Raw genomic sequence first — 25925 nt, forward strand, 5'->3', positions numbered from 1 at the left:
GCTCAGGAAATGCCTTAAGATAAGGAGGAGACTTACCAGGATGCTGTCAGAGTGAGAGACCTTGGTTATTGTGAGGAAGTTGGGAAAGGTTAAGATGCTGCTTTTTTTTGAAGCACAGGGTTAAGATGTCAGAGGTTTTGGTTTTCAAGATAGTGAAGGGGGTTTTGATGAGTAGAAAAGAGGTTTCTGCTGGCAATTTGGTAAGCAGCCAAATGTCTATTTGGACTAATTTGGAAGATGTGGAAGGGAGATGAAAACTCCACTGAATTGTCAGAATCTGGATCTCTCTTTTTTTTGTGGAGGGGGGGGGGGGGGAAGAAGAAATGTCAGTAGAAACTGATTCCATCAAGGAGTTGAAAAGGGAGGTAACAGGTATTTGGGGATGAGGAGCCTACAAGATTATAGTGAGGAGAAAAGGGGGCTCTGCAGCCATAACATGACTCCTCTGCCTTAACTTTCTATGATTCTACTTTATCTCTTCCTCTTTCATCACCCACAGCTTTTTTTTTTCCCCTTGAATGATTCCAGAGCTTTTGCCGTATACCTCATCTGGCATTGCATCTTGGGCAGTTTTGAAGGATATCCTGACATTAATTAAAAACTTTGTTCTTTTTCTAGTGGACAGTGGTGGCAGCAGTTTTAATCTTTTTTAACACTGCTTTGCAAGTCCCTATTGGTGTTCTCCTTTTTGAAAGGTGAAATGACTGTTTTTACAAAGATTTCCTGATCATGCTGACCTCTAATTTAAGGAACGCAACTCCTTGCTCTTTTTCCGCAACTTTCCCTGCGAACATTTATGCCTCCGATGTGTCTTGGTGATGGTTGGATTCACTCGGCAGTATGTGATCGGACCTGGTTTTCTGACTTGTTTTCTATTGTGTTGACGATATACTTCAGTTCATTTTATTAATTGCTGCTCAGTCAATGTTGGATATGTTGAGCTTGGTGTCAACTAAGGTCTCCATTTTAACAATGACCATTCCTGAGAATATGTTCTTTTTTTGTTCTTTCAATATCTGTTAATTTCATCTGCCTCTTGTATTTAAATGTTATGCATTTTACATTGCCTAATTTTCTGTCGTGACTATCTATACCTCCTTCCTAATTTAGCTTCATCTAAAAGTTTGAATAATTTGTAATTAATTTATAAATCCAAGTGTTTGATTTAAATATGTCAATTCTGAACCCTGGATCAGCCCATTCTGTATCTCTGCGTTGTCATGACTTCGTCGAGTACCTGTCCTTTCTATCATTGGCCATTGATGTTGAATTTCCACCGCTTTGAGCTAGCAAAAACTTTTTTGGTTGTTTGGGAAATCTAAGCACCCCCAGGTAGTAGAAGTTTCTGCAATTCCCTGAGATTGTAGCGGTGAGCAAAGTCTTCCCTTTAGAGTTTACTTTTGTTTGCTGGGTTATTTGAGAAATTTCATTATTTTGCACTGCAATTTGCCTTTATTTGCCTATTTTTCAGCCAACTGGAACAATAGCTTACTCATGATTACCAATGCCTCAAAAATCTCTCTTGTCTCACATCTTTGGGCTATGTGCCATCTATCTCTGCTTATTTAACTGGTTCTGAGCACCTTCAGCTGATTTGGAACTTTTTTTTTCTTTTCACGTTACTAATTCTACTCCCGAGGCACTAGACCCCACTCCAGGAGTGTTATTTGAATAATCGCCAGTAATCAAAGTCCTCCTCAAAATCTCTTCTGAAGTTGGTCTTAAAAGTATGGTATCTATGGGTTGTAGCTGGTAGTTTCAGACAGGAGCACAGCCAGTTTAAAAACTTCCAAGGTTTTTAAAAATGGATGTTGAAGTTTTGCATGGAGTCCTGTGCCCTGATGGTTTGTTAGAGCTACTCTCTTGTTAATTTCCTTAAAGTGTTAACAGCTATCCAAGTGTGGGGATGTAGGTATTTTTGTGGAAACTGCAATCTCAATGTTACAAAATGCTAGGATTTATGTACTGTCTTTTTTTTTTAATAAACTGGAATATCCTTTGTACCTTTGCGACTGACCTCTTGCTGCATTTCAGAAACTGATGAAGATACTGAGGGACACGTTAAAGTTCGAGTCACAAAAATCAACCCAGGCAGTCCACTCCATAAAGAAATGAAAGTGCGTGAAATGAGTGGCACAGACCCCCAGCTCAGGCAGATTCAGAATGTGGTGAAAGAGCAGCTGGAGAAAGCAGGATTGAAAGCAGAAGGTAGTTTGGAGACTATTTATACTGCTGCAACAGTAAGCCTTCCTGCATCTCCCCCTCCTGCCAATGGGAACGAAGTGTTGTCTTAAAATAAGACAGTGGAGGGCTTCTGACATTCCACCTCAGCAGTCCAGAAAATAAATTGTTCTACTGTAGAGCTTGGGTGTCTCTCAGCACTGCTCTCCCCCTGCGACATGAATTTGCATTTTGACTGGAAGTGATACCATGAGTTTCTGCCAGTGATAAGGAACCATGTGAAATGAGTTTGACAGCTTTTTGATGCAAAACCATACAAGCCCTATAATGGCTAAACTTAAGCTTTGTTTTGGGGAAATTAATAATGCGCATTCTGTGGAAGGATGTACACTGTCATGCTGAAATGCTGACAGAATAAAGCTGGTTTTCCCATCTGCATCTACCCCTCCCTCCCCATCAGTGGATGCCAGAAGTGGCACTACCTTCCTGTCCCCAGCCCTGATCTCCGTCCCCTTGATTAGCAGAAGGTGCAGAACGGTGGTGATGGTTTTATTTAACACTGCACTGTATTGTGACTTAGTCGTGCTCTCTGAGCACCTTGTCATCTTTGGGCACGTGTCTTTGAGCTGTGTCCATACATGTTGGGCCACTATGCAAGGGTTCAAAATAGCAATTTTGAGGCTGACTGGCTGCTATATGATTTTTCTTTTTCCATTGTGGTTCAATTCTCAGCATTTTGCCAGACTGTACAGGTTCAATCTAATTGATCATTAAATAAATTATCAGATGATAACACTGTGGAAATTTCAGTCGCTCAATTCCAAGGTCCATATATATATATAAAGGCTAGATACTAAATTATTGTAAGCCTAAAATTCTTTACAATGTGAGAGGGGAGTGACTGCCCTTTTTGTCAGTGCTGAATTTGACAGTGGCATCAAGGAGGCCTGGCAAAGCTGGAGTCTGTGGCAACTTGGTGTGGGAGTCGAGGGAAGGAGCTGTCCTCCGGTTGGAGTCTTATCTGGCACAAAGGAAGATGGTTGTGGTTGGTGGGGGGTGGGGAGGTGTCACCTAAGCTGCAGAAGTTCCTTAGGGTAGTGTCCTCGGCTTCACCAATTCTCTTCCACCATGAATTCTGAATTTGAGATGTTAACTGATTAATTTTCAGCACTCTTTATGACTCATCTGATGCTAAAGCAGTCCATCTCCATGTGCAGCAAATCCTGGACAGCTTTCAGATTACACTGATAGTTGGCACAAATATTTATTGCCATTTAAGTGCCAAGTAATGATCATCTGAAAGAAAAAAATGTCTGACCATCGTCCCATGCAATTCAATGACTTTATCATTACTGCCCCATTATCAACATCCTCAGGGTTGCTGTTGTTCAGAAACCGCTGGACCAGACTCTCCGACACAGAGACACACGTGTGTGTGCACAGACATGCACATGTACCTTCAAGTCACTCACCACCTGACTCCCCAAAGCCTGTCCCATCATCTACAAGGCACCAGTCAGGAGGGTGAGGGAATACTCCCCACTTGCCCCTGGATGGGGGCAGCTCCAACAACACTCAAGAAGCTCAACACCATCCAGGACAAAGCAGCCGCTTGATTGGCACCCTATTCTCACCGCCTTCAACTCCATCACTGACAGCAGTGTCCCATCTACAAGATACACTGCAAAATTCACTAAGGCTTCTTAGACAGCACCTTCCAAACCTAGACCACTTCCAGGCAGCAGGTCCATAAGGAGTCCCAACACTTGCAGGTTTCCTTCCCAGCCACTCCACATCCTGACTTGGAAGTATATCGCTGTTCCTTCACTGTCACTAAATGTATCTACGCCATGTGGACTTGTAACCCACTGCCATTTTCTCCAGGGCAATTAGGAATGGGCAATAAATGCTGCTGGCCTAGACCGTGACACCCACACCCCATGAAAGAATCTTTTTGCAGCAGTATTAGGATAACCTGAGGTTGATGTTTTAATTTGCTGGAATCGTGGTGCTCTCAGTTTTGCAATAGTTTAAACCTGTCTGCCCTCAATTTGTTGAGGAGCTGTTCCCCCTCAATTGAAGGGGAATTTGGTTTTCTTTAAAACAAAATATTGTCCTGAAATTTTGATTTGCCAGCAACCTGTTATTGAACATTTTTTTTTGTTTTGCCCTTTGCATAAGCCAAGGCCTTGATGGCTGGTCAACACCAGTAAAGTAAGCTCCTACACCCGACCTCTCCCCATGTATTTGAGGCAGTTTGCTTCTGTCTAATGTTCCAGTTGACAATGAAATGGGCATGTAGTTACGTAGTTCCTTCCATGACTACTGTTCCTGTACATTTACTAATTCTGTTTTGTCCTGTTTCTTAATTTATGCTCACTTAAAAGTTTGTGACGTGTTTATTCCAGATTATTGTCAGAGCTCATTTTAAATCCGACTTTCACAGGTTTTGAATGTGAAGGGATGGAGTGGTTTTTAAATTGGGCTGCCCATTTATTCACTTAACTAGCATGTTAGTGCAACTGTGGGGCATTGCTTCCACCGGGAGGAGAGTTCTGTTTCGGGTGTGGTCTCCGAAGTCCGGAAGGAAGTCCTGCAAATGTGCCGTTATTTTCGGGGTTTAAGGAAGTGGGAGTGAGCGGTGGTGGGTTCCATCATCTCGTTCAAGTTTAAAGCCACAGGAAGCAAGAGTGGTCTCCCAGTGGTGACACCATTCTGTACAAGATTAACATTTCATGCAATCTGAATAAGTGGCCGCAGCAAAGTTTAATTAGCAACGGAGCAGTTAAATAAGGGCTAAGATTGAAGCATTACCCACTAATTATAGCTTGAAATACTGAAGTATGCAGAATCTTACTGAACAGGATATAAATCTGTCCTTTGTGTACTTTTGTCAGACCTAAAGTAGCAATGACTGTGTAGTAATTAGAGGTACAAAAAAAGTCATTTTACTGGCTACAAAGAAAAGTTTTTGAATGAAATTGCTGTTTCTGCAGAGCAAGGTTGACGGGGTGTGATACTAATTCACTGTGTTAACACCTGGATATTTTTATTTCTCAGGTAAAATTGAAGTGAAGATTGTAACAACCAGATCACTTGGCGATGATGATGACATGCATTGGCTATCGGAAGAAGATACTAAATCCTTCCGAGAGCTTCTCATCAACTTACTGGTACCAATGTTTCTGCCTTTTTATGTTGTTACTAAAACAGAGGTAATGACTTAGTGGTTTTGATGGTTGGCAGGCAATCTAGAGACCTAGGATGCTCTGGGGTTGAGTTTGAATCCCACCACAATACATTGTGGAATTTGAATTCCACCACCCCTGGAAATGAAAGTGATGAGTGAGAAACCATTGTAGATTGTTTCGGGAACCAGGTAGGATTGGTTTTATTGTCCTTTTCAGGGAAGGAAATCTGCCATCGTTAGCTTGTCTGGCTGACGTGTGACTCCAGAATGACAGCAACATGGTTGACTCTTAACTGCTGTGAAAATAGCCAAGCAAGCTGTTCAGTTGCATCAACCTGTACAGGGGACACCTTGGAGTGAACAATAAATACTGTGCTAGCAAGTGATGCCCACATAGTCATAGAGGTTGCCAGCACAGAAAAAAGCCCTTCAGCCCGTAGTCTGCACTGGCAAAAAAAAGCACCTAATATTCAAATTCTATTTACCAGCCCTTGGCCCGACAGCAAGTATGCATCTGAATCCTACCTGTTTACATCCCACGAATAAACCTTTTTTTAAAAAAAGGCAGTGAGCAAGATTGGTGTTTTCCCTACGGAGTGTTCGGAGCAGTAATCTCCAGTGCCTTCTCAATTCATAGACACAAGGGTGAATTTGTTAAGACCCTGACCCCACAGAGGGGGTGTCAGTGGGCTGTTTGAGAATAACACTGATATTTTACATGCTCTATTCTCACCCTAAACCTATGCCCTCTAGTTCTGGACTGTCCCACCCCAGGAAAGAGTCTGTTATCCTATCCATGCCCCTTAACTTTGTAAACCTCTAAGGTCACTCCTCAGCCTCCGCTCCAGGGAGAACAGCCCCAGCCTGTTCAGCCTCTCCCTATAGCTCCAAACCCTCCAACCCTGGCAACAACATCCTTGTAAATCTTTTCTGAACCCTTTCAAGTTTCACATCATCTTTCCGATAGGAAGGAGACCAGAATTGCACGCAATATTCCAACAGTGGCCTAACCAATGTCCTGTACAGTCGCAACATGACCAGTTCTTAAAGTTCAACTGACAGTATGTTTTTGTTTTAAGGATTGCTTGTATCCAAATTATGAACAAGCTCAAACTGTTACTTCTGATATAATACAAGGGAATTGAGTGAAAAATCCAATTCAGTGCTATCAATCTTTTTTGCTAAACTATTCCTCCCCCACCCAAGGCATGTGATATTGGCCTTCTCATTTATTGCCAGTCTGAGTGCCAACGTAATGGGATCCAAGCCCCCAGTGCAGGGCACCTGACCAAGGAGGACGTTCCACAAGCAAACTCTGTAATGGAGCAGGAGTAACAGCAGTCTGGCTGCAAGCATCTGAAGGGACACCAAGAAAGACTCAACATAACATAAACAGCAATTGCTGGTAACGCTTAGCAGGTCTGGCAGCAGCTGTGGAGAGAAAGCAGTTAACAGTTTGGGTCCTTGTGGAAGGATGACGGGAGAGAAGGGAAATAGGTGTCTGGAGGTGACTGCTAATGACACTCTGGTTGTGAATGCTGGTGGGATGGTAGGTCAGGGCAAGGGGGATGCTCGCTGTTGCTGGAAAGGGGTGGGGGTGGGTGGGAAATGAGGGCTAAAGCACGGGAGATTGGTAGGACCCGGCTGTGGGCCCTGTCAGCTATGGTGTTGGGGAATCCTCGGTTGAGAAAGAACGACATTGTGGTGGACTCCTTGTTGAAGTTGGCACCTTCCACAAGGGCTAATCCCTTCAGGACACCCTGGTTTCCCTCCCCCCTCCTTCACGTACACACAACACCTTCCCTTGCAATTGTTTCCTCCCTCCCTCCTCCGTATCCAAGGAGGAGGGAGGTGAGGCAGTGCTTTACCTGCACTTCCCACAATCTAGACTACTGCATTCACTGCTCACAATGTGCTCTCCTGTACGCAGGGGAAATGAAGCGTTGCCTGGGGAACCGGTTCGTAGAACACCGACGTTCTGTCCGCAATAAGAAACCGAGCTTCCAATTACCTGCCACTTTAACACCCCACCCTGTTCCAATGTCTCTGTCTCAGGCTTGCTGCAGTGCTCCAGTGAAGCTCTGTGCAAGCTGCAAGAACAGCACTTGATTTTCCACTTGGAACCCAGCAGCCTTTTGGGCTCAATATTGTGCTAAACAATATTAGGGCATAAGACACCTTCTCCCATGGTGTTACTGTACCCCCAAACACTCGCTGGAAATATGTTGCTGGAAAAGCGCAGCAGGTCAGGCAGCATCCAGGGAACAGGAGAATCGACGTTTCGGGCATAAGCCCTTCTTCAGGAATGAGGATTGCCCGAAACGTCGATTCTCCTGTTCCCTGGATGCTACCTGACCTGCTGCGCTTTTCCAGCAACACATTTTCAGCTCTGATCTCCAGCATCTGCAGACCTCACTTTCTCCTCCATGCTAAATTGTCCCATAGTGCCCAGGGATGTGCAGGTTAGGGTGGATTGGCCATACTAAACTGTTCCATAGTGCCCAGGGATGTGCAGGTTAGGGTGGATTGGCAATGCTAAATTGTCCCACAGTGCCTAGGGATGTGTAGGTTAGGGTGGATTGGCCATGCTAAATTGTCGCTGAAAATGTGTTGCTGGAAAAGTGCAGCAGGTCAGGCAGCATCCAAGGAACAGGAGAATCGACGTTTCGGGCATAAGCCCTTCTTCAGGAATGAGGATTGCCCGAAATGTCGATTCTCCTGTTCCCTGGATGCTGCCTGACCTGCTGCGCTTTTCCAGCAACACATTTCCAGCTCTGATCTCCAGCATCTGCAGACCTCACTTTCTCCCCAAACACTCGGCCTTGTTATCACATGGTCTGCTGTTACATGCAACCTATTGTTAGCCAATAACCGTCCTCATTAGTAGCTACATAATTCTCCTTGGCTGGTTGTTATCCACTCCTTTGTCTGTCTGTCTAACTGTTCTCTCTCTTTGAGATCTATCCCCACCTATCGTTTACACCTTACCCCCTTCTTACCCTTCTACAAAAAAAAAGTGTTTTCCGAGCTACCCTCAGTTCTGAGGAAGAGTCACTTGACCTGCAACGTTAACTAACTCTGAAAACTTGCTGAGCTTTACCAGCCATTTCTAGTTTTGTCTCTGACTTGCCAAATCTGCAGTTCTTTTGGTTTTTATGAAGGAAAGGCAGTGCTGTGAAAAGGGAAAACATTGAGCAGAGTCGTGACTTTTTGTTTTTGCTTTTTGAAACCTGGTAGCTCAGATTAACAGCTATTGACAAATGGAAATGCCCTGACTGTGTATAATTGGAAATCTAAAGTAGTTTATGTATTTTCTTCCCCAACAGACTGGTGGTACTGAAGAAGTTTACAAAGAACAGCAGAGACAGCAACAGCTGGAAGATAACTACCGTTTTGTGTGGGGGGAAAGCCAAGAAGAAGCACAGTCATCAAGTAGCACAGATTCCGATGATATGGACTTCTAGGGATACGTAACTTAGTATAAAGCAAATACATCTTCGGGTGTTAGCGCACGAACCAGTCAATTTGCACTTTGCCATGTGTAATGGCACGTTTTGTGATCACCGATCACTAGATAATAAACAAACCTGCAGACGAACAGTCAGAAATGTGCATTTTTATTGATCGGCTAAAGTGGAATTTTACGTTTGTCTGCTGCAGTCATCTTTTTGTGGTGGAACTGGTACAGATGAGTAGTGCTACAAACATATGAATGTATATCTTGGTAATGAATCTAATCAGCAAAACACTGAGGCAGGCATTCATTCTCCTTGGCCAACAGACAATTAGAAGTAAGGAGAGGCCATTAATGTGAAGAGTGAGCAATGAATGTAATATTTTTGTCCCAAAATGGAATTTCTATTTTAAGTCGAAAGTAGATAGCTGAAAAAAACTGTCAGGCAGCTGAGCAACCTGGTGGCAGAGATCAGAGTGCTTATTACATCAGTACAGTGTTAGAGTCCTGGACAGTCCAACTTCGGATAAAGCCAACAACTCCAGTCTTTAGATGCCATCGCTAGCTTCCAGTGAAGTACTTGTTTCCTGATGGTAACATTCTGCCAAGTTGCAAAGCCAGACACCAGAAATAATTGTCTCCTTTTTGGTTTTATATTTCTAAACCCGTGACCTGGATTACCTAGTCGCCATCTTGGAGATGGTGCCGTGCTGCTGAGATGAGCAGAGCCAACATTATCCATCCTTTTATTGATCAGATATTGTGGCTGTCAGATAAGTCTCTGGCAGCTAGCCTGTCATTTTTATTGAAGTTCTGTGTATATGTTTGTCTCCTAATAATTTTCTTTTTGTGCTAACTGCTTTGTAAATCTTAAAAAAAACCTTTGAGCTTTGTGAATAATGCAGCAGTTTGCCATACTTAGACCAAGTCGGTATCTACTTCCACCAATTCTGGAAAATATTTGGGCAACACTGTGATTGCATAATGGTTAAACACTATGTAAACAGGATACAGTGTTTTTATTAAACATTTTTTGACTTACTCAAACACTTGGTGAAAGTTTTTTAAAACCCAACATTGGGTTGTATTTGCTTTTCAACCCTTTGACGGCAAGAGCTTTTGATTAATACATTGAAATTAAGCCATCTAAGCTTAGAATTTGGACAAATGTGAGTTGATCAGAGCCAGTGTGTATTTTCCAACAGGCAAGTCATGTCTAACAAGCATTAGTTGAAATCTTAAAGGATTTATCAAGTATGGGCTTCCAGAGGCAAATGCAGTTAGGCAGTGCAGTTAACTCTTGATGGTAAAATGACTAGGAAGTTGGAGTAGAGATAACAGAAGGTTCTCAAGTTGATAGGGTATGACTTAAGTGCTGGACCTTACAGGTCCACACTGGGGCTTAGACATTTTTAAAATCAATATTCGACATAACTTGGATGAAAGAGTGGAGAACTGTTTTTGAGTGTGCTGATGAGGTTTGAGTGGCAGAATGGATAGGGACAGCAAGCTGCAAAAGGCAGGTCGCTAGATTGAGTAGACTTGCAGGAGGCTGGAAGAACGCAGCAAGCCAGGCAGCATCAGGAGGTGGAGAAGTCAATGTTTCGGCTGTAACCCTTCAGGACTGAATAAGGGTTACACCTGAAGCATCAGCTTCTCCACTTCCTGCTGCTGCCTGGCTTGCTGTGTCCCAGCCTCCTGCCTGTCTATTTTGGATTCCAGCGCCTGCAGGATTTTTGGTTCTGACACGAGATTGAGTAGGCAAAACACTGACCGATGAGAGTTCAATATAAGGAAGAGTGAGGCTACTCGTTTTAGACCTAAAGAGTTAGTGGAAGTGAGGACCTGGTGGTGCGGAGAGATTTAGAGGATTATACAGACTTCGTTGTAGGTGCAAAGCACTTGAATAGATTAATGGAATATTGACCTTTATTTCAAATGAGAACGTGCAAAGCAACATCCTCAAGAATTATACACTGGCTTAAAAAGGTTGAATTAAAGGATAGATGGTGTAGACTAGGTTTATATTCCCTTGAATATTTGGGGAAAAAAGGCAATTATCTATTTGTGGTGCTGATCATTAATGGCCATTGGAGGGTAGGTTGAGACTAATTCTTCTACTAGGAGAGTCTAGAGCAAGGTGACAACCGTTTCAAATCCAAGCCAGGACATTGAAAGATAACATTAGGAAATCCTCCTTCTCTGGCCTTCTCAGGACATTGACTCAAAAGGTTCACTGTTTATCTCTCTCTAGCTGCTGACTTTGACCAGCATTTTGTTTCTTTTTAAATTTCTGATTCCCAGCAGCCGCAGTACATTTTTTTTTGTGTATCTGTCATACACGTTTTGAGTGGAATACGTCCTGGCTTCTCAAAATCTTTTACTCATGAATTTCAGGTGAACCTGTACTTCAAAACGACTTTTGCAGTCCACGAAAGTCCGGCCTGGTTTTTCAATCCGTTTTGGTACCCGCTGCATAGTTTTATTTGGGTGAACCAAGTGTTCTCATGAATTTGACTGCAGCAATCTTAAATAGCCAGGATGAAAGTGAGGACTGCAGATCAGTCAAGTGTGTGGTGCTGGAGACGCACAGCAGGGTCAGGCTGTATCAGAGAAGCAGGAGAGTCGACCTTTCAGGCAAAAGCCCTTCATCACGAATAGAAATAGCCACGCCAATACAATTGCTTCCAATCACCCATTTTTTAAGTGTTTTTTTGAAATTGTTGGTTAACAATGACACCATTGTACAATAATTGGCACATGATCATGCAATTTTTCATACTGTGTATGTGACTGCTCCACGTTTGGCATCCAGCAACTTTCTTGTGACCGGAGAATTAAATGCTAATGTTAAGCAGCTAAAGAAATGACCAGTCCAGTCAAAATGGGAAGGAAGGACATTTTGAGTCATTTAAGACCTTGCATTCACAATTGGAATTATCAACTGAGATCAGTGTGGTGCCTGCGATATTTCTTGGGGGCAGGTTTTGCATAAATGCGAATACTATCCCTGATGTGGAGGTGCCGGTGTTGGACTGGGGTGTACAAAGTTTAAAAATCCCACAACACCAGGTTATATTCCAACAGGTTTAATTGGGAGCAGTAGCTTTCGGAGCGACGCTCCACAACCACCTGATGTGAGCGGCGCTCTGAAAGCTAGTGTGCTTCCAATTAAACCTGTTGGACTATAACCTGGTGTTGTGATTTTTAACTTTGGTCATGTTTCAAACATAGTATTTGCAAAAAAATCAATATCCTGCTCAGCCATTTCAATGCCAATCACAAAGGTTTTGAAGGAGCTATTAAAAAGCAAGACTTTCACTTTTATTAATCATCAAAGCTTTGGTACTCGTGTTTAGTCTAGATTGCTGTATTTTAATTTTTGCCTCTACTTTTGGTCTGGGCAGTAGATCGGGTTGGGATGACGTTCACTCGAGTGCCTGCTTCCTTATCTTTGCAACGAGAGTATCTTACAGTAAATGACTACTTTCTCCACCACCCTCCTGCCACCAAAGCCTGTCCACTGTCTAAAAGACACAAGTCTGTGATGGAATATCCTGACTTTATCGTAGTACGATACAGCATAACAGTCCCTTCGGTCCAACTTGTCCATGCAGACCAGATATCCTAAATTAGTCTAGTCCCATTGGCCCATATCCCTCCAAACCCTTCCTATTCATATACCCATCCAGGTGCCTTTTAAATGTTGTAACTGTACCAGCCTCCACCACTTCCTCTGGCAGCTCATTCCATACACGCACCAGACTTTATGAAAAAGTTGCCCCGCAGGTCTCTTTTATATCTTTCCCCTCTCACCCTAAACCTATGCCCTCTAGTTCTGGGACTCTCGCCCCCCCCCCCCCGCCCCTCCCCCAACCCAAGGAAATGACCTTGTCTATTTACCCTATCTATGCCTCTGACGATTTTACAAACCTCTATAAGGTCACCCCTCAGCCTCGGCTGCTCCAGGGAAAATAGCCCCAGCCTATTCAGCTTCTCTATTGCTCAAACCCTCCAATCCTGGTAACATCCTTGTAAGTCTTTTCTGAACCCTTTCAGCTTTCACAACATCCTTTTGATAGGAAGGAGACCAGAATTGCATGCAATATTCCAACAGTGGCCTAACCGGGTGGCACAGTGGTTAGCACTGCTGCCTCACAGCGCCAGAGACCCGGGTTCAATTCCCGACTCAGGCGACTGACTGTGTGGAGTTTGCACGTTCTTCCCGTGTCTGTGTGGGTTTCCTCCGGGTGCTCCGGTTTCCTCCCACAGTCACAAAGATGTGCAGGTTAGGTGAATTGGCCATGCTAAATTGCCCTTAGTGTTAGGTAAGGGGTAAATGTAGGGGTATGGGTGGGTTGCGCTTCGGCGGATCGGTGTGGATTTGTTGGGCCGAAGGGCCTGTTTCCACACTGTGATTAGATTAGATTAGATTACTTAATGTCCTGTACAGCCGCAACATGACCTCCCAACTCCTGTACTCAGTACTCTGACCAATAAAGGAAAGCATACCAAACGCCTTCTTCACTATCCTATCTACCTGCGACTCCACTTTCAAGGGGCTATGAACCTGCACTCCAAGGTCTCTTTGTTCAGCAATGCTGAACCATTAAGTGTTTAAGTGCTGCCTTGATTTGCCTTTCCAAAATGTGGCACCTTGCATTTATCTAAGCTCTATCTGTCACTCCTCAGCCCATTGGCCCATCTTGATCAAGATCCTGTTGTAATCTGAGGCAACCTTCTTCACCGTCCACTACACCTCCGATTTTGGTGTCATCTGCAAATTTACTTACCATTACCTCCTATGTTTGCACCCGATCATTTATATAAATGATGAAAGGCAGTGGACCCAGCACCGATCCTTGTGGCACCCCACTGGTCACAGGCCTCCAGTCGAAAAAAACAACCCTCCAGCACCACCCTCTGCCTTCTACCTTTTGAGCCAGTTCTGTATCCAAATGGCTAGTTCTCCCAGTATTCCAATGAGATCTAACCTTGTTAAACAGCCTACTCTGAGGAACCTTTCCAAATGCCTTACCGAAGTTCATATAGACCATATCTACCGCTCTGCCCTTATCAATCCTCTTTGTTACTACTACAAAAAAAACTTGCCTGGGTGGGTGCAGCACCAACAACACTCAAAGCTCAACACCACCCAGCACAAAATGACTTTGCAGCTTCCGTACAGCCGAAAAACTATTTTGAGGAACTGTTATGCGTGACTTGACACATTTTATGATGACCCTGTTTAAAAACCACCTAGCTTTCATTTATCTGCAATCATTTTGCTGTTTTATCCGCACTCAAATCTTTGCTTGGTGATAATTCTGTGAAATGTCTTGGAACACGTTATTATGTTAAAGGTGCAATTATAAAAAAAATCTAAGTTGTTCTTATGAAAATGGCCTGGTACTTTCAACTGACCACCTGCTTCCTCTTGATGGCGATGCTGAGCCAGTCATGCTCCTAGTTGTGAAAGCAGCACTTATGCCGCCTGCGTAACAATGTGACATAGCTTAAAAGCAGCAGTATTTAATATTATAAATTTAAAACATGAGGTTTTGGTTTTTTTTTTGTCCCATGGGCAATGCTTGAGGTGCGCAGGTAATTAATATCCGTGGGACACCTCTGAATTCCACAATGACTGATCAGCAGACGATCTCAAATTCCTGCTAATTTGAACGTACTCCCTTTAAGAGTGAGTGTTCATCTCTGAATGCTACAGATTTTATTCACAATAGGGCATGCAGCTTTAGGACAACATTAATAGGCATGGACCAGCAAGAGGCATTAATATGTACTTTCCTCCAGCTCGCTTTGACAAAAAATCCACAGTTCTCCATGGCTTAGTAAGTTGGAGACACTTTATCTTTTTCCGATTTCAAACAAGTGCCATTTTGTTGCGAGTGATGGTCATCCCATCTAGTTGTTTAGTGTCTAATCCACTTCTTTTTAGCTTCCATCTGTTTAATACTTCACTTTTTTTAAAAAAGAAAGTATATATTGTGGGGTTTGGGCATTACTGGGATAATCAGAGTTTAATTGCCTGTCCCTAGTTGCCCCCTTGAGAAGGTGGGGGTGAGCTGCCATCTTGAACCGCTGCAGTCCATGTGCTGTGGGTTGACCCATAATGCCCTGAGGGAGGGAATTCCAGGATTTTGACCCAGCGACACTGAAGGAACGGCGATATATTTCCAAGTCAGGATGGTGTGGGGCTCAGAGGGGAACTTGCAGGGGGTGGTGTTCCCATATATCCGCTGCCCTTGTCCTTCTAGATGGAAGTGGTGGTGGGTTTGGAAGGTGCTGTCTGAGGATCTTTGGTGAGTTTCTGCAGCGCATCTTGTAGATGGGACACACTGCTGTTACTGAGCGTCAGTGGGGGAGGGAGTAGATGCTTAAGTTGGTGGATGGGGTTCTGATGAAGTGGACTGCTTTGTCCTGGATGGCATGGAGCTTTTAGAATGTTGGGAGTTTGTCTTTCAGGCATCTCCCTTTTTAAAAGAGCTTAGAGACAGTAATGACTCGTGGTACAAAAGCCTGTTCTCTGATAGAGTGGGTGGCATGCAGGAACAAATCAGCAAATTGCCACTCTTGGATGCTAAGACTATAAGAAATGGGAACAAGATAGGTACTGTTTGGCCCCTCAAGCCATTCAGCCCATCGAGTCTGCTCCACCACTCGATCATCGCTGATATGCTCCTCAGCCCCATTTTCCTGCCTTCTCTCCATATCCCTCCAACCCATCACCAATTAAAACTCTGTCTTAACTCCTGCTTAAACCTACTCACTGTCCCAGCATCCACCGCCCTTTGGGGTAACTAATTCCCACAGATTCACAACCCTCTGGAAGAAGTTTCTCCTCAACTCTGTTTTAAATTTGTCAAAGATTATGACCTCTTGTCCCAGAATGCCCCTCAAGGAGGAAGCATCCACTCCAGGTCTGTTTTATCCACGCTTCCCATCATCTTAATTACCTCAATTTGATCTCCTCTTATTCTTCTAAATTCCAGAGAGTATAGGCCTAAACTGTTCAATCTCTCTTCGTCCGACAAACCTCTGGGATCAATCGGGTAAACTTCCTCGGAACTGCCTCCCAGGCTGCTACATTGTCCTCAAATAAGGAGACCAAAACTGTGCACAATACTCCAGGTGCAGTCACAGCAATGCCTTGTATAATTGCAACAGTGCTTCCTTATCTTATATTCTATTCCTTTAGCTGTAAAAGCCAATGTTCCATTGGCTTTCTTTACCTGCTGTATCTGTGTGCGAGTTTTCTGTGCCTCATGAACGAGTACACCCAGCTCCCTCTGCACTGGAGCACCCCGAACTCTCTCCCCGCTTCGATAATAAGTCACCTTCCCATTTTTCCGACCAAAATGCAGCACCTTACACTTATCAGCATTAAACTCCATCCGCCACATTTTGGCCCACTCTCCTAACCGATTGACATCCATTTGTAAGGTTATTATTTCCTCATTGCAATTTACCGTCCCGCCTACTATTGTGCCATCCGCAAATTTGGCTACAGAGCCTTCTATCCCTGTATCCGAGTCGTTAATGTAGATTGGAAATAGCTGGGACCCGAGAATTGAACCCAGTGGCACCCCCCACTAGTTACATCTTGCCATCCAGAGAAAAAACCCATTTACCCCGACTCTCTGTCAACAGCCAGTCATCTATCCAGGCCAATAGATTACCCCGAATCCCATAAGATCCAACCTCGTAATTACCCTTTTGTGGGGCACCTTATCAAACTACATCTACATGATCTCCATCATTATTGCTGGTTACATCTTTGAAGAACTCTAGCAAATCAGTCAAACATGATTTACCCTTCATAAAACCATGCTGACTCTGATGGATAGTTGTTATGGTTCTGTTCGCCGAGCTGGGAATTTGTGTTGCAGACGTTTCGTCCCCTGTCTAGGTGACATCCTCAGTGCTTGGGAGCCTCCTGTGAAGCGCTTCTGTGGTGTTTCCTCCGGCATTTATAGTGGCCTGTCCCTGCCGCTTCCGGTTGTCAGTTCCAGCTGTTCAGTTCGGTGTTCTCTGTACCATCACGTCTAGGAATGGGAGTTGGTTGTCCTTTTCTTCCTCTCTAGTGACTGCTGGAGGGCACATCAGGAATGTGCCCTTGGATGTAGGCCGTCAGGCCTGGGGGACCTGTTTGCCTCAATCCTAATGGTTTGCTGAGCATCTTTTCCCTATTGATGTTGATTGTTCTAAGTCCTACCCTTTCTATACCCTCTGACCTGCCTGTTCCAATGGGAATCGTACTATTGTTCTCCACTGTGAAAACTAAGACAAAGTATTGATTCAGCATCTCTGTCATCTCAGTGTTCCCCACTATTAACTCTCCGGTTTCATCCTCCAAGGGACCAACATTGACATTAGCGACTCTCTTCCCTTTTATATACCTGTAGAAGCTTTTGCTATCCTTTTTCGTATTTTGTGCTAGTTTTCTTTCATAATTTACCTACGCTTTTTTTTTAGTATCCCTTTGTTTATGTTTGAAAGTTTCCCAATCTTCCAGCCTGCCGCTGGCCTTTGCAATCTGGTACACTTTAGTTTCAGACTTTATATTGTCCTTGACCTTCTTGTTTAGCCATGGATGTTTTTGACCCCACTTCCCCCGCCAATCACCACCATCTTTCTTCCTCACTGGGAAATATTTTAGTTGTCAGGAATTGAGTAGCTCCTTAAACATTTGCCACTGCTCATCAACTGTCTTACCTTTTAGCCTTCCTGTCCAATCTACTTGAGCCAAATCTGTCCTCATGCCAATGTAATTTCCTTTGTTTAATTCCAGAACACTACTGTGGGACTCCACTTTCTCACCTCCAAACTAAATTTTGAATTCTATCATACTGTGGTCACTACTCCCTAGAGTGCCTTTAACTATGATGTCATCAATCCTGATTACATGATACCAAATCCAGAGTAGCCTGCTCCCTGCTTGGTTTCACAATGTACTGTTTCAAGAAACAATCTCTCATACAGTCAATGAACTCTGCCTCCTGGCTACCCTTGCCAGTTTGATTCTTCCAATCACCCACGATTATTGCTGTACCTTTCTTGTAAGTCTCTAATATTTCCTGCTTTATACTGTGCCCCACTGTGGAGCTACTGTTTGGGGACCCATAGATTACTGGAGTGCAGGTTCATAGCTCCTTGAAAGTGGAGTTGCAAGTAGATAGGATAGTGAAGAAGGCGTTTGGTATGCTTTCCTTTATTGGTCAGAGTATTGAGTACAGGAGTTGGGAGGTCATGTTGCGGCTGTACAGGACATTGGTTAGGCCACTGTTGGAATATTGTGTGCAATTCTGGTCTCTTTCCTATTGGAAAGATGTTGTGAAACTTGAAAGGGGTTCAGAAAAGATTTACAAGGATGTTGCCAGGGTTGGAGGGTTTGAGCTACAGGGAGAAGCTGAACAGGCTGGGGCTGGAGCATCGGAGGCTGAGGGGTGACCTTATCAAGGTTTATAAAATTATAAGGGGCATGGCTAGGGTAAATAGACAAGTCTTTTCCCTGGGGTCGGGGAGTCTAGAACTAGAGGGCATAGGTTTAGGGTGAGAGGGGAAAGATATAAAAGAGACCAAAGGGGCAACGTTTTCACACAGAAGGTGGTACGTGTATGGAATGAGCTGCCAGAGGGTGTGGTGGAGGCTGGTACAATTACAACATTTAAGAGGCACCTGGATGGGTATATGAATAGGAAGGGTTGGGACGGGTATGTGCCGGGTGCTGGCAGGTGGGACTAGATTGGGTTGGGATATCTGGTAGGCATGGACGGGTTGGGCCGAAGGGTCTGTTTCCATGCTGTACATCTCTATGACTCTATGACTCTAAGTACTTCCCTTTCCTCTTTCTTATTTTTACTGATTCCAAATGTTGATCTCCCGTGCTTAGGTCATTTCTCATTACAGCACTGATCCCTTCCATCCCCAGCAAGGCCATATCACCTCCTTCTCCTTTCAGTCTGTGTATCTGAAATGCTGAGTACCCTCGGATATTCAATTGCCAGACCTGGTAGTCATGTCTCAATAATCGCTACCAAATCGGACCCTTTTGTTTGTATTTGCGACATTAACTCATTAATTTTGTTTCGAGTGCTTTGTACATTTAGATACAAAGCTTTAAAATTTGTTCTACTGGTATATTTCCCTACTTTTAAAAATAATTCCTTGGTGCTGATCTGTCCTGCACCTTTATTGTCTGGTAACCATCCACCACATCGCACTCTTGCCTCCTCCTTTATTGTGGGTTTTCTAAGTTCCCCTCCAACTGAACCTCACCCACCCCACCCACCCCCATTTAGTTTAAAGCCTTGTCTACGGTCTGAGTTATGCGATTCGCTCAGACACTGGTCCAAACACGATTCAGATGAAGACCATCCCCATTGGAGCAGGTCTCTTCTTCCCCAGTACTGGTGCCAATGTCCCATGCATTGAAGCCCATTTCTCCCACACCAATCTTCGCGCCACGCATTTACCTTAAGCTTACTGACCCTGTGCCAATTAGCTCATGGCTCAGGTAGTAATCCAGAGGTAATTACCCTTTTTGGTTCTGCTTAATGATTTAGCTCCTTTTAGCAGAACCTCTGCCCCAGTTTATCTAATGTCGTTGGTACCTATGCGGACCACGACCGTGGCTGATCTGAGATGCTTAACATCCACTGTCCTTCCCTTTCCCCATAACCCTTGATCAAGAATCTCTCTACCTCAGCCTTAAATATACACAAGGACTCTGCCCCCACAGCTCTCTGTGGCAAGGAGTTCTAAACTGAGAGAAGAAATTTCTCCTCATCTCAGTCTTGAATTGGTGCTCTTAGACTCCCCCAGGAGGGGAAACATCCTCGCAGTATTTACCCTGTCAAGCCCCTTAAGTATCCAATATCTTCCACTGAGATCACCTCTCCTCCTTCTCAACTCCAGTGAGTAGAGTCCCAGCCTGTTTAACCTTTCCTCATCCCTCCACACCAGGGATCATCCGAGTGAACCTTCTCTGAACTGTCTCCAATGAAATGATATCTTTCCTTAAATAAGGGACCAGAGCTGCTCGCAGTGCTCCAGACGTGGTCTCACCAGCACCTTACAGTGTCACCATAGTCTGACCAGACCAGAGGGGATGCTCTCTCATGAGAGAGAGAGAAGTGATTTAACCTGAGGGCCACCAGACCTCAGGCGAGGGAAGAGGTTGAGGAGGAGAGTGTTTCAGGCACCAGTTCCCCGCACGTCCCTTTGTGTTGCAGCTTTCAGCAGTTTCTCTCCATTTAAGTGATATTTTGTTTTTTTGTCCTCCCTCCCATGGCTGGCAGTGACAGTCACTTCCCTGTGTTTGAACCAGGTACTGGTGCATGCTTACATTGGTTCCCTGAAGCATACAACACAGCTGGTATTCAAAAAAAACATTTTCAGGGCGGTGTGGACTTGCTGGGCCGAAGGGCCTGTTTCCATACTGTAGGGGATCTAATCTAATCTCAAACAAAAATGGTCCTTCCAATCTACAAGGTCATCTTTGTCCCGAAGGTGCTCCTCAGTAGTTTGAAGAAGGGATATTATGAGAGTGCACAGGAACTAAACTACAACCGTCACAATGGTGCAGATTGAAAAACACCAGAGACCTTTGCCAGAAGTGATCCGAAGTGAATGAACGCCAAGGCTAATGGAGGAGACATGGGTTGGGATGATAAGAAGGAAGATCATTGCGATAAGTTTGAGGGAGGGTTTGAAAGGGCACGCAGAGTGTGATGGAGAGGGTTTGCAGGGGTAGGAGGTGCAGAGCTTGGGGTTGGAAACATGGAGGCCGCAGTAAGTGAGTGGATGCGATTGGGTTGTAATGGGCTTTTCGGAGATCGGAAGGGCTGAGGTCATGGAGACAAACTGAGAATTTTAACATTGGCTCCCCGTTACAGAGGCGAATCATACAATCCCGATGGTGTGGAAACAGGCCATTTGGCCCAACAAGTCCACAGCAACCCTCTGAAGAGTAACCCATCCAGACCCATTCCCCATTATTCTACATTTACCCCTGACTAATACATCCTAAACACTATAGCAATTTAACATGGTTAATTCACCCTAACCTGCACATCTTTGGACTGTGGGAGGAAACCGGAGCACCCGGAGGAAACCCACACAGACACGGGGAGAACGTGCAAACTCCACACAGACAGTTGCCCGAGGCTGGAATCGAACCCGGGTCTCTGGCGCTGTGAGGCAGCAGTGCTAACCCCTGAGCTACTGTGCTGCCCATATGTTGGGATGATTGACACGTTTTAGAATATAGTCAGCACAGGTTTGGATCAGCTGATGTTTATGGAGGGTGAGAGATTGGAGACCAGCCAGAAGAACATCGGTCAGTCAAATCTCGATGCAACAGCGTTGGCTTCAGCAACAGATGAGCAGAGGCTGGGGTGGCAGATGGACATGACTCAGTTCCGTCTCTGTGGCAGTCTTAGCACAGATGCAGAGGGGGTCTTGTAGAAGAATGGATATTGTCCTCGCTTCGGAGCACGAAGCTCCAAGTTCAAATCCCACTGCAGGACTTGAATGCTTTAAGCAAGGCACACACATGAGATGGTCAAGCAGGTTGAACATTAACCTGCCAACGCATGACCAAGTCATTGCGTGTATTTCAGACAGACATAGAGAAGTTCTTGCTTGGTAAGGGCTTCAAGGGTTACAGGGAGAAGGCAGGAGCATGGGGTTGAGCAATGTAACAGCCATGATCAAATGGTACAGTAGACTCAATGGGCCGAATGACCTAATTCTGTTCCTATCTCTTATGGTCTTATGGATAAGAATGCTACTTAGCGCAGTGATGGAAAGAAACTAGAACGGCCATTATTGCCATCTACTATTCCCATTCCATCCTCGGTGTTGTTGCAGTGTTATGATCCCAGTTAATATTAATATTGAACAAGTCAGATCCTAGAGTGAAAACTGGCTTGATAGATCTGTTTTTCTTTTAAGCCGTGCTGGGTACTGAGCACGTTCACAGGAGCCTGTTTTAACACAAAGAATGAAACGCTTGTTAAACAAGAGAAGCGGGAACTATATTATACTGGACAGAAAAGATGGGAAGGTTGCATTGCAAGCACTGAAGTGATTCAAACTCAACAACATCAAAAATAAAAAGCCCAGCGAACATTTATCACTATCTTCACACTAAGGCTTCCTGATCAGGCTGCCACAGCTTGCTTTTGGCTCATGTCTGTGCGCTCACTAGCTGCTTTTTCTTCGCTTCAGCTGGTATCTGTCTTGAAGACACTTAAAACAAACTGCAGCCTGCTCTCACTTCAGGACACCCCCAGGCTGTTGAAACCCACAATTTCCAGCGGTCTCACAGGACTTCTTTCTTGAGATTTTAATGCCTCTGCCTTCACTTTCTGATATACACACACACACACATGCAGGCTGACTGACGGACTCCCTCCTCAATGTTTCTGTCTGTGTGTGACACCGGAGCCCTGTTGCTAGACGACAGCAATTTGTTTGTATTTTTTAATATTCTAAATTACTAACTCCCATCCCTTCACTTAAAGGGTAGTACAGCCTCGTTAAAATGCACGTGAGTAAACAAGATTCAGACTTCTCAATGCTGGTAAGAATAAGAGTCACAGAGTCATCCCGCACAGAAACAGACCCTTCGGTCCAACCCGTCCATGCCGACCAGATATCCCAACCCAATCTAGTCCCACCTGCCAGCACCCGGCCCATATCCCTCCAAACCCTTCCTATTCATGTACCCATCCAGATGCCTTTTAAATGTTGTCATTGTACCAGCCTCCACCACTTCCTCTGGCAGCTCATTCCATACACGTACCACCCTCTGTGTGAAAAAGTTGCCCCTTAGGTCCCTTTTAATTTTTTTCCCCTCTCACCCTAAACCTTTTAGTTCTGGGCTCCCCCACCCCAGGGAGAAGACCTTGTCTATTTATCCTATCCATGCCCCTCATAATTTTATAAACCTCGATAAGGTCACCCCTCAGCCTCCGACGCTCCAGGGAAAACAGCCCCAGCCTGTTCAGCCTCTCCCTATAGCTCAAACCCTCCAACCCTGGCAACATCCTTGTAAATTGTTTCTGAACCCTTTCTAATTTCACAACATCCTTCCGATAGGAAGGAGGCCAGAATTGCACGCAATATTCCAACAGTGGCCTAACCAATGTCCTGTACAGCCGCAACATGACCTCCCAACTCCTGTACTCAATGCTCTGACCAATAAAGGAAAGCATACCAAACGCCGCCTTCACTATCCTATCTACCTGCGACTCCACTTTCAAGGAGCTATGAACCTGCACTCCAAGGTCTCTTTGTTCAGCAACACTGCCTAGGACCTTATCATTCATTTACCTATCTCCTGTGATTGCACACATAGATGGCCTCGTTGAACTTTAAGGGGCCCTATTCTTTTGCCCTTAATATTGGATTCTCCTTAACCTTAACTGCCAAAGCTATCTGATGTCACCTTTTTGCCCTGTTAATTTCCCTCGAGTGTACTCCCACACCCTCTATACTCCTCAAGGGATTTACTTGATCCTAGCTGTCTATACCGGAAATACGCATCCTCCTTTTTCTTGACCAGAGCCTCGATATCTCTGGTCCTCCAGTGCTCCCTCCTCCTGCCATCCTTGTCCATCACATGAACAGGAACGTGTTGTCCCTGAATATTCGTTATCATAGAATCCCAACAGGTTATTTGGCCCAACAAGTCCACACCCACCCTCCAAAGAGCAACCCACCCAGACCCATTCCCCTACTCCTAATACTTTATATTTCCCCCCCCCCCCGACTAATGCACCTTACCTTCACATCTCTGAACACTATGGGGCAACTTAGCATGGCCAATCCACCCTAACCTGCACATCTTTGGACTGTGGGAGGAAGCCCACAGAAACGCGCAAACTTCTCACAGACAGTAGTCCGAAGCTGGAATCGAACCTGGGTCCCTGGCGCCGTGAGGCAGCAGTGCTAACCACTGAGCCACCGTGCCGTACTTTTGAAAGCTTCCCAATTGCCAGACGTCCCTTTACCTGCGAACATTGTCCTCCAAATCAACTTTGAAAGGTCCTGTCTAATACCATCAACACCAAAAATTAAACTGAAACACTGTTTCCCTGCATCTTCACACAGACTACGAGCTATCGGTGAAAGGTATACTTGAGTTTCTAGAAACAACTGTGATTCCTTTGCAGAGTGGTTGATTCAGTCAGCTGAATGGGCAATGTGGATCAGATTGATACCCTTCAGCACAAGGTTTAATCCCCATTTGGGGCTGGGGTGGATTTGGGAGCGGTCCTGGGGCCAAGACTTCAGGCAGCACGGAGGAAGCTCATCCTGGGATCAGCGATGACACTTACACTTTGGGATTAGATTGGTTTGGACTCAGGTGGCTGCCAGACAAGAGATTGGCGCTGGTAATGAGGGAACAGTTTGGAGCTGGGAATGCAAACGGTGGCTGCTCTCTTCCGAATGGATTCGCTGGCTACGGCGGGATAAGACAAGACTGGAACCAAATGGGTACAGTGCCATCTAACTGGACAAAGGAAGAGAGGTTTTGGAGAGATGGTCAACCGTGTCGAAGGCTGTTATCAGGATGGGGAGAGATAGCTTGTATCACAATCACGCATTTTGAGAGAATAACAACAATATGGACTATTATTTAAATGGTGAAAAATGGCAGCATGTTGCTTTGTAGAGGGAGCTGGGTGTCCTTGTGCATGAATCACAGAAGGTTGGTCTGCTGGTACAACAGGTAAATAAGGAGGCAAATGGAACATTGCTAGGGGGGATGGAGTTTATAAGCAGGGAGGTTATGTTGCAGCTGTCCAAGGTGCTGGTGAGGCCACACCTGGAGTACTGCGTGCAGTTTTGGTCTCCTTACTTGAGAAAGGACGGACTGGCCCTGGAGGGGGAGCAGAGGAGGTTCACTAGGTTGATTCCGGAGTTGAGGGGGCCGGCTTGTGAGGAGAGATTGAATAGACTGGGGGTTCATTGGAATTTAGAGGAATGAGGGGGGTTTCTTCGAGAAACATATAAAATAAGGAGGGGAATACATAAGATAAAAGCAGGGAGGTTGAAACTATAACTAAGGGGCATAGCCTCAAACTAAGGAGGAGCCGATTTCGGACTGAGTTCAGGAGGAACTTCCTCACCCAGAGGGTTGTGAATCCGTGGAATTCCCTGCCCAGGGAAGCAGTTGAGGCTATCTCACTGAATGTTTTTGAGGTGATGATAGATAGATTTTCGAACAGGAAAGGGTGTAAGGGTTACGGTGAGAGGGCGGGTAAGCGGAGCTGAGGTCACGAGAAGATCAGCCATGATCTTATTGAATGGTGGGAGCAGGCTGGATAGGCCGGACGGCCTACTCCTGCTCCTGCTTCTCACGGAAAGGATGTGCAACTTGTAAGAGCTGCGGAAGCAAGGTGGAGCCCTGGTTAGTGACCCATGGCAGAGAGACTGGGCAGCTGACATAAGGCTTGAGGACTTTACACAGGACATGGGGCATTGGAGATGAGGCAGCACTTAAAGGAACAGAACGCGATGTTGGGTGGGGATGGGGGGGAGCGCGACGTGAGGCACAAACACCTCACACTCAGAGGGAGGAGGGGCAAGTGTGACGAAGTGGTGGTGAGCCCCCCCTCCGTTCACTTAAACCAAGCCCCCAGAAAAGTTCACCTCGTGTTGTAATCTGTTAAAGTATGAGTGACAGAGAACTCCCCAAATTCCACTATTTAAAGAAAATAACATCAAATTATTTTTTAACTCTAAAAGTGAACATTAAACAGCAACTATTCACAACTGTTAGCTCCCCCTTTCTCTTAACTGCTTATTATCTGCCACAAACTCTATAACAATATGCTGTTCCAGTAAAACACTTATTCAAATTGCATCAACTTAATTTCAACACCCCACAGCCTCTGTCATCTTTAGTGTCTTTCTTCTTCCAGCTGAGGATCTCCCTGGGTTGTCTCCTTTATTTTTACTGTGAATATATTTCACATGAAAAGGTACCTTTTAGGTAGAGATAGAGAGTGTTTCCTAACTTCTTGGATCCATCTCTATGGCAGTTGTTCTCTCTCCAGTTTTCAAAAT

General features: G+C 44.9%; 1 protein-coding gene across 3 annotated transcripts in view; it reads left to right on the forward strand.

Annotated features, from left to right (window-relative positions):
• os9 (OS9 endoplasmic reticulum lectin) overlaps positions 1 to 9872 on the forward strand; it is a 46992-nt gene extending 37120 nt beyond the window's left edge. For 2 of the 3 annotated variants that reach the window (XM_043682092.2, XM_043682094.2), the window contains exons 13-15: positions 2035 to 2208; positions 5242 to 5354; positions 8698 to 9872. In XM_043682092.2, coding sequence (XP_043538027.1) covers positions 2035 to 2208; positions 5242 to 5354; positions 8698 to 8835 — 425 coding nt within the window. In that variant the 3' untranslated portion in view covers positions 8836 to 9872. The remainder of the gene's footprint in view (positions 1 to 2034; positions 2209 to 5241; positions 5355 to 8697) is intronic. The other variant, XM_043682095.2, reaches the window with a different exon arrangement.
• Positions 9873 to 25925: the final 16053 nt, after the last annotated feature.

Source organism: Chiloscyllium plagiosum, unplaced genomic scaffold (genome assembly GCF_037043375.1).
Source record: "Chiloscyllium plagiosum isolate Xiang-an unplaced genomic scaffold, Cpla_swu_hap1 HiC_scaffold_53X, whole genome shotgun sequence".
Classification (NCBI taxonomy): domain Eukaryota; kingdom Metazoa; phylum Chordata; class Chondrichthyes; order Orectolobiformes; family Hemiscylliidae; genus Chiloscyllium; species Chiloscyllium plagiosum.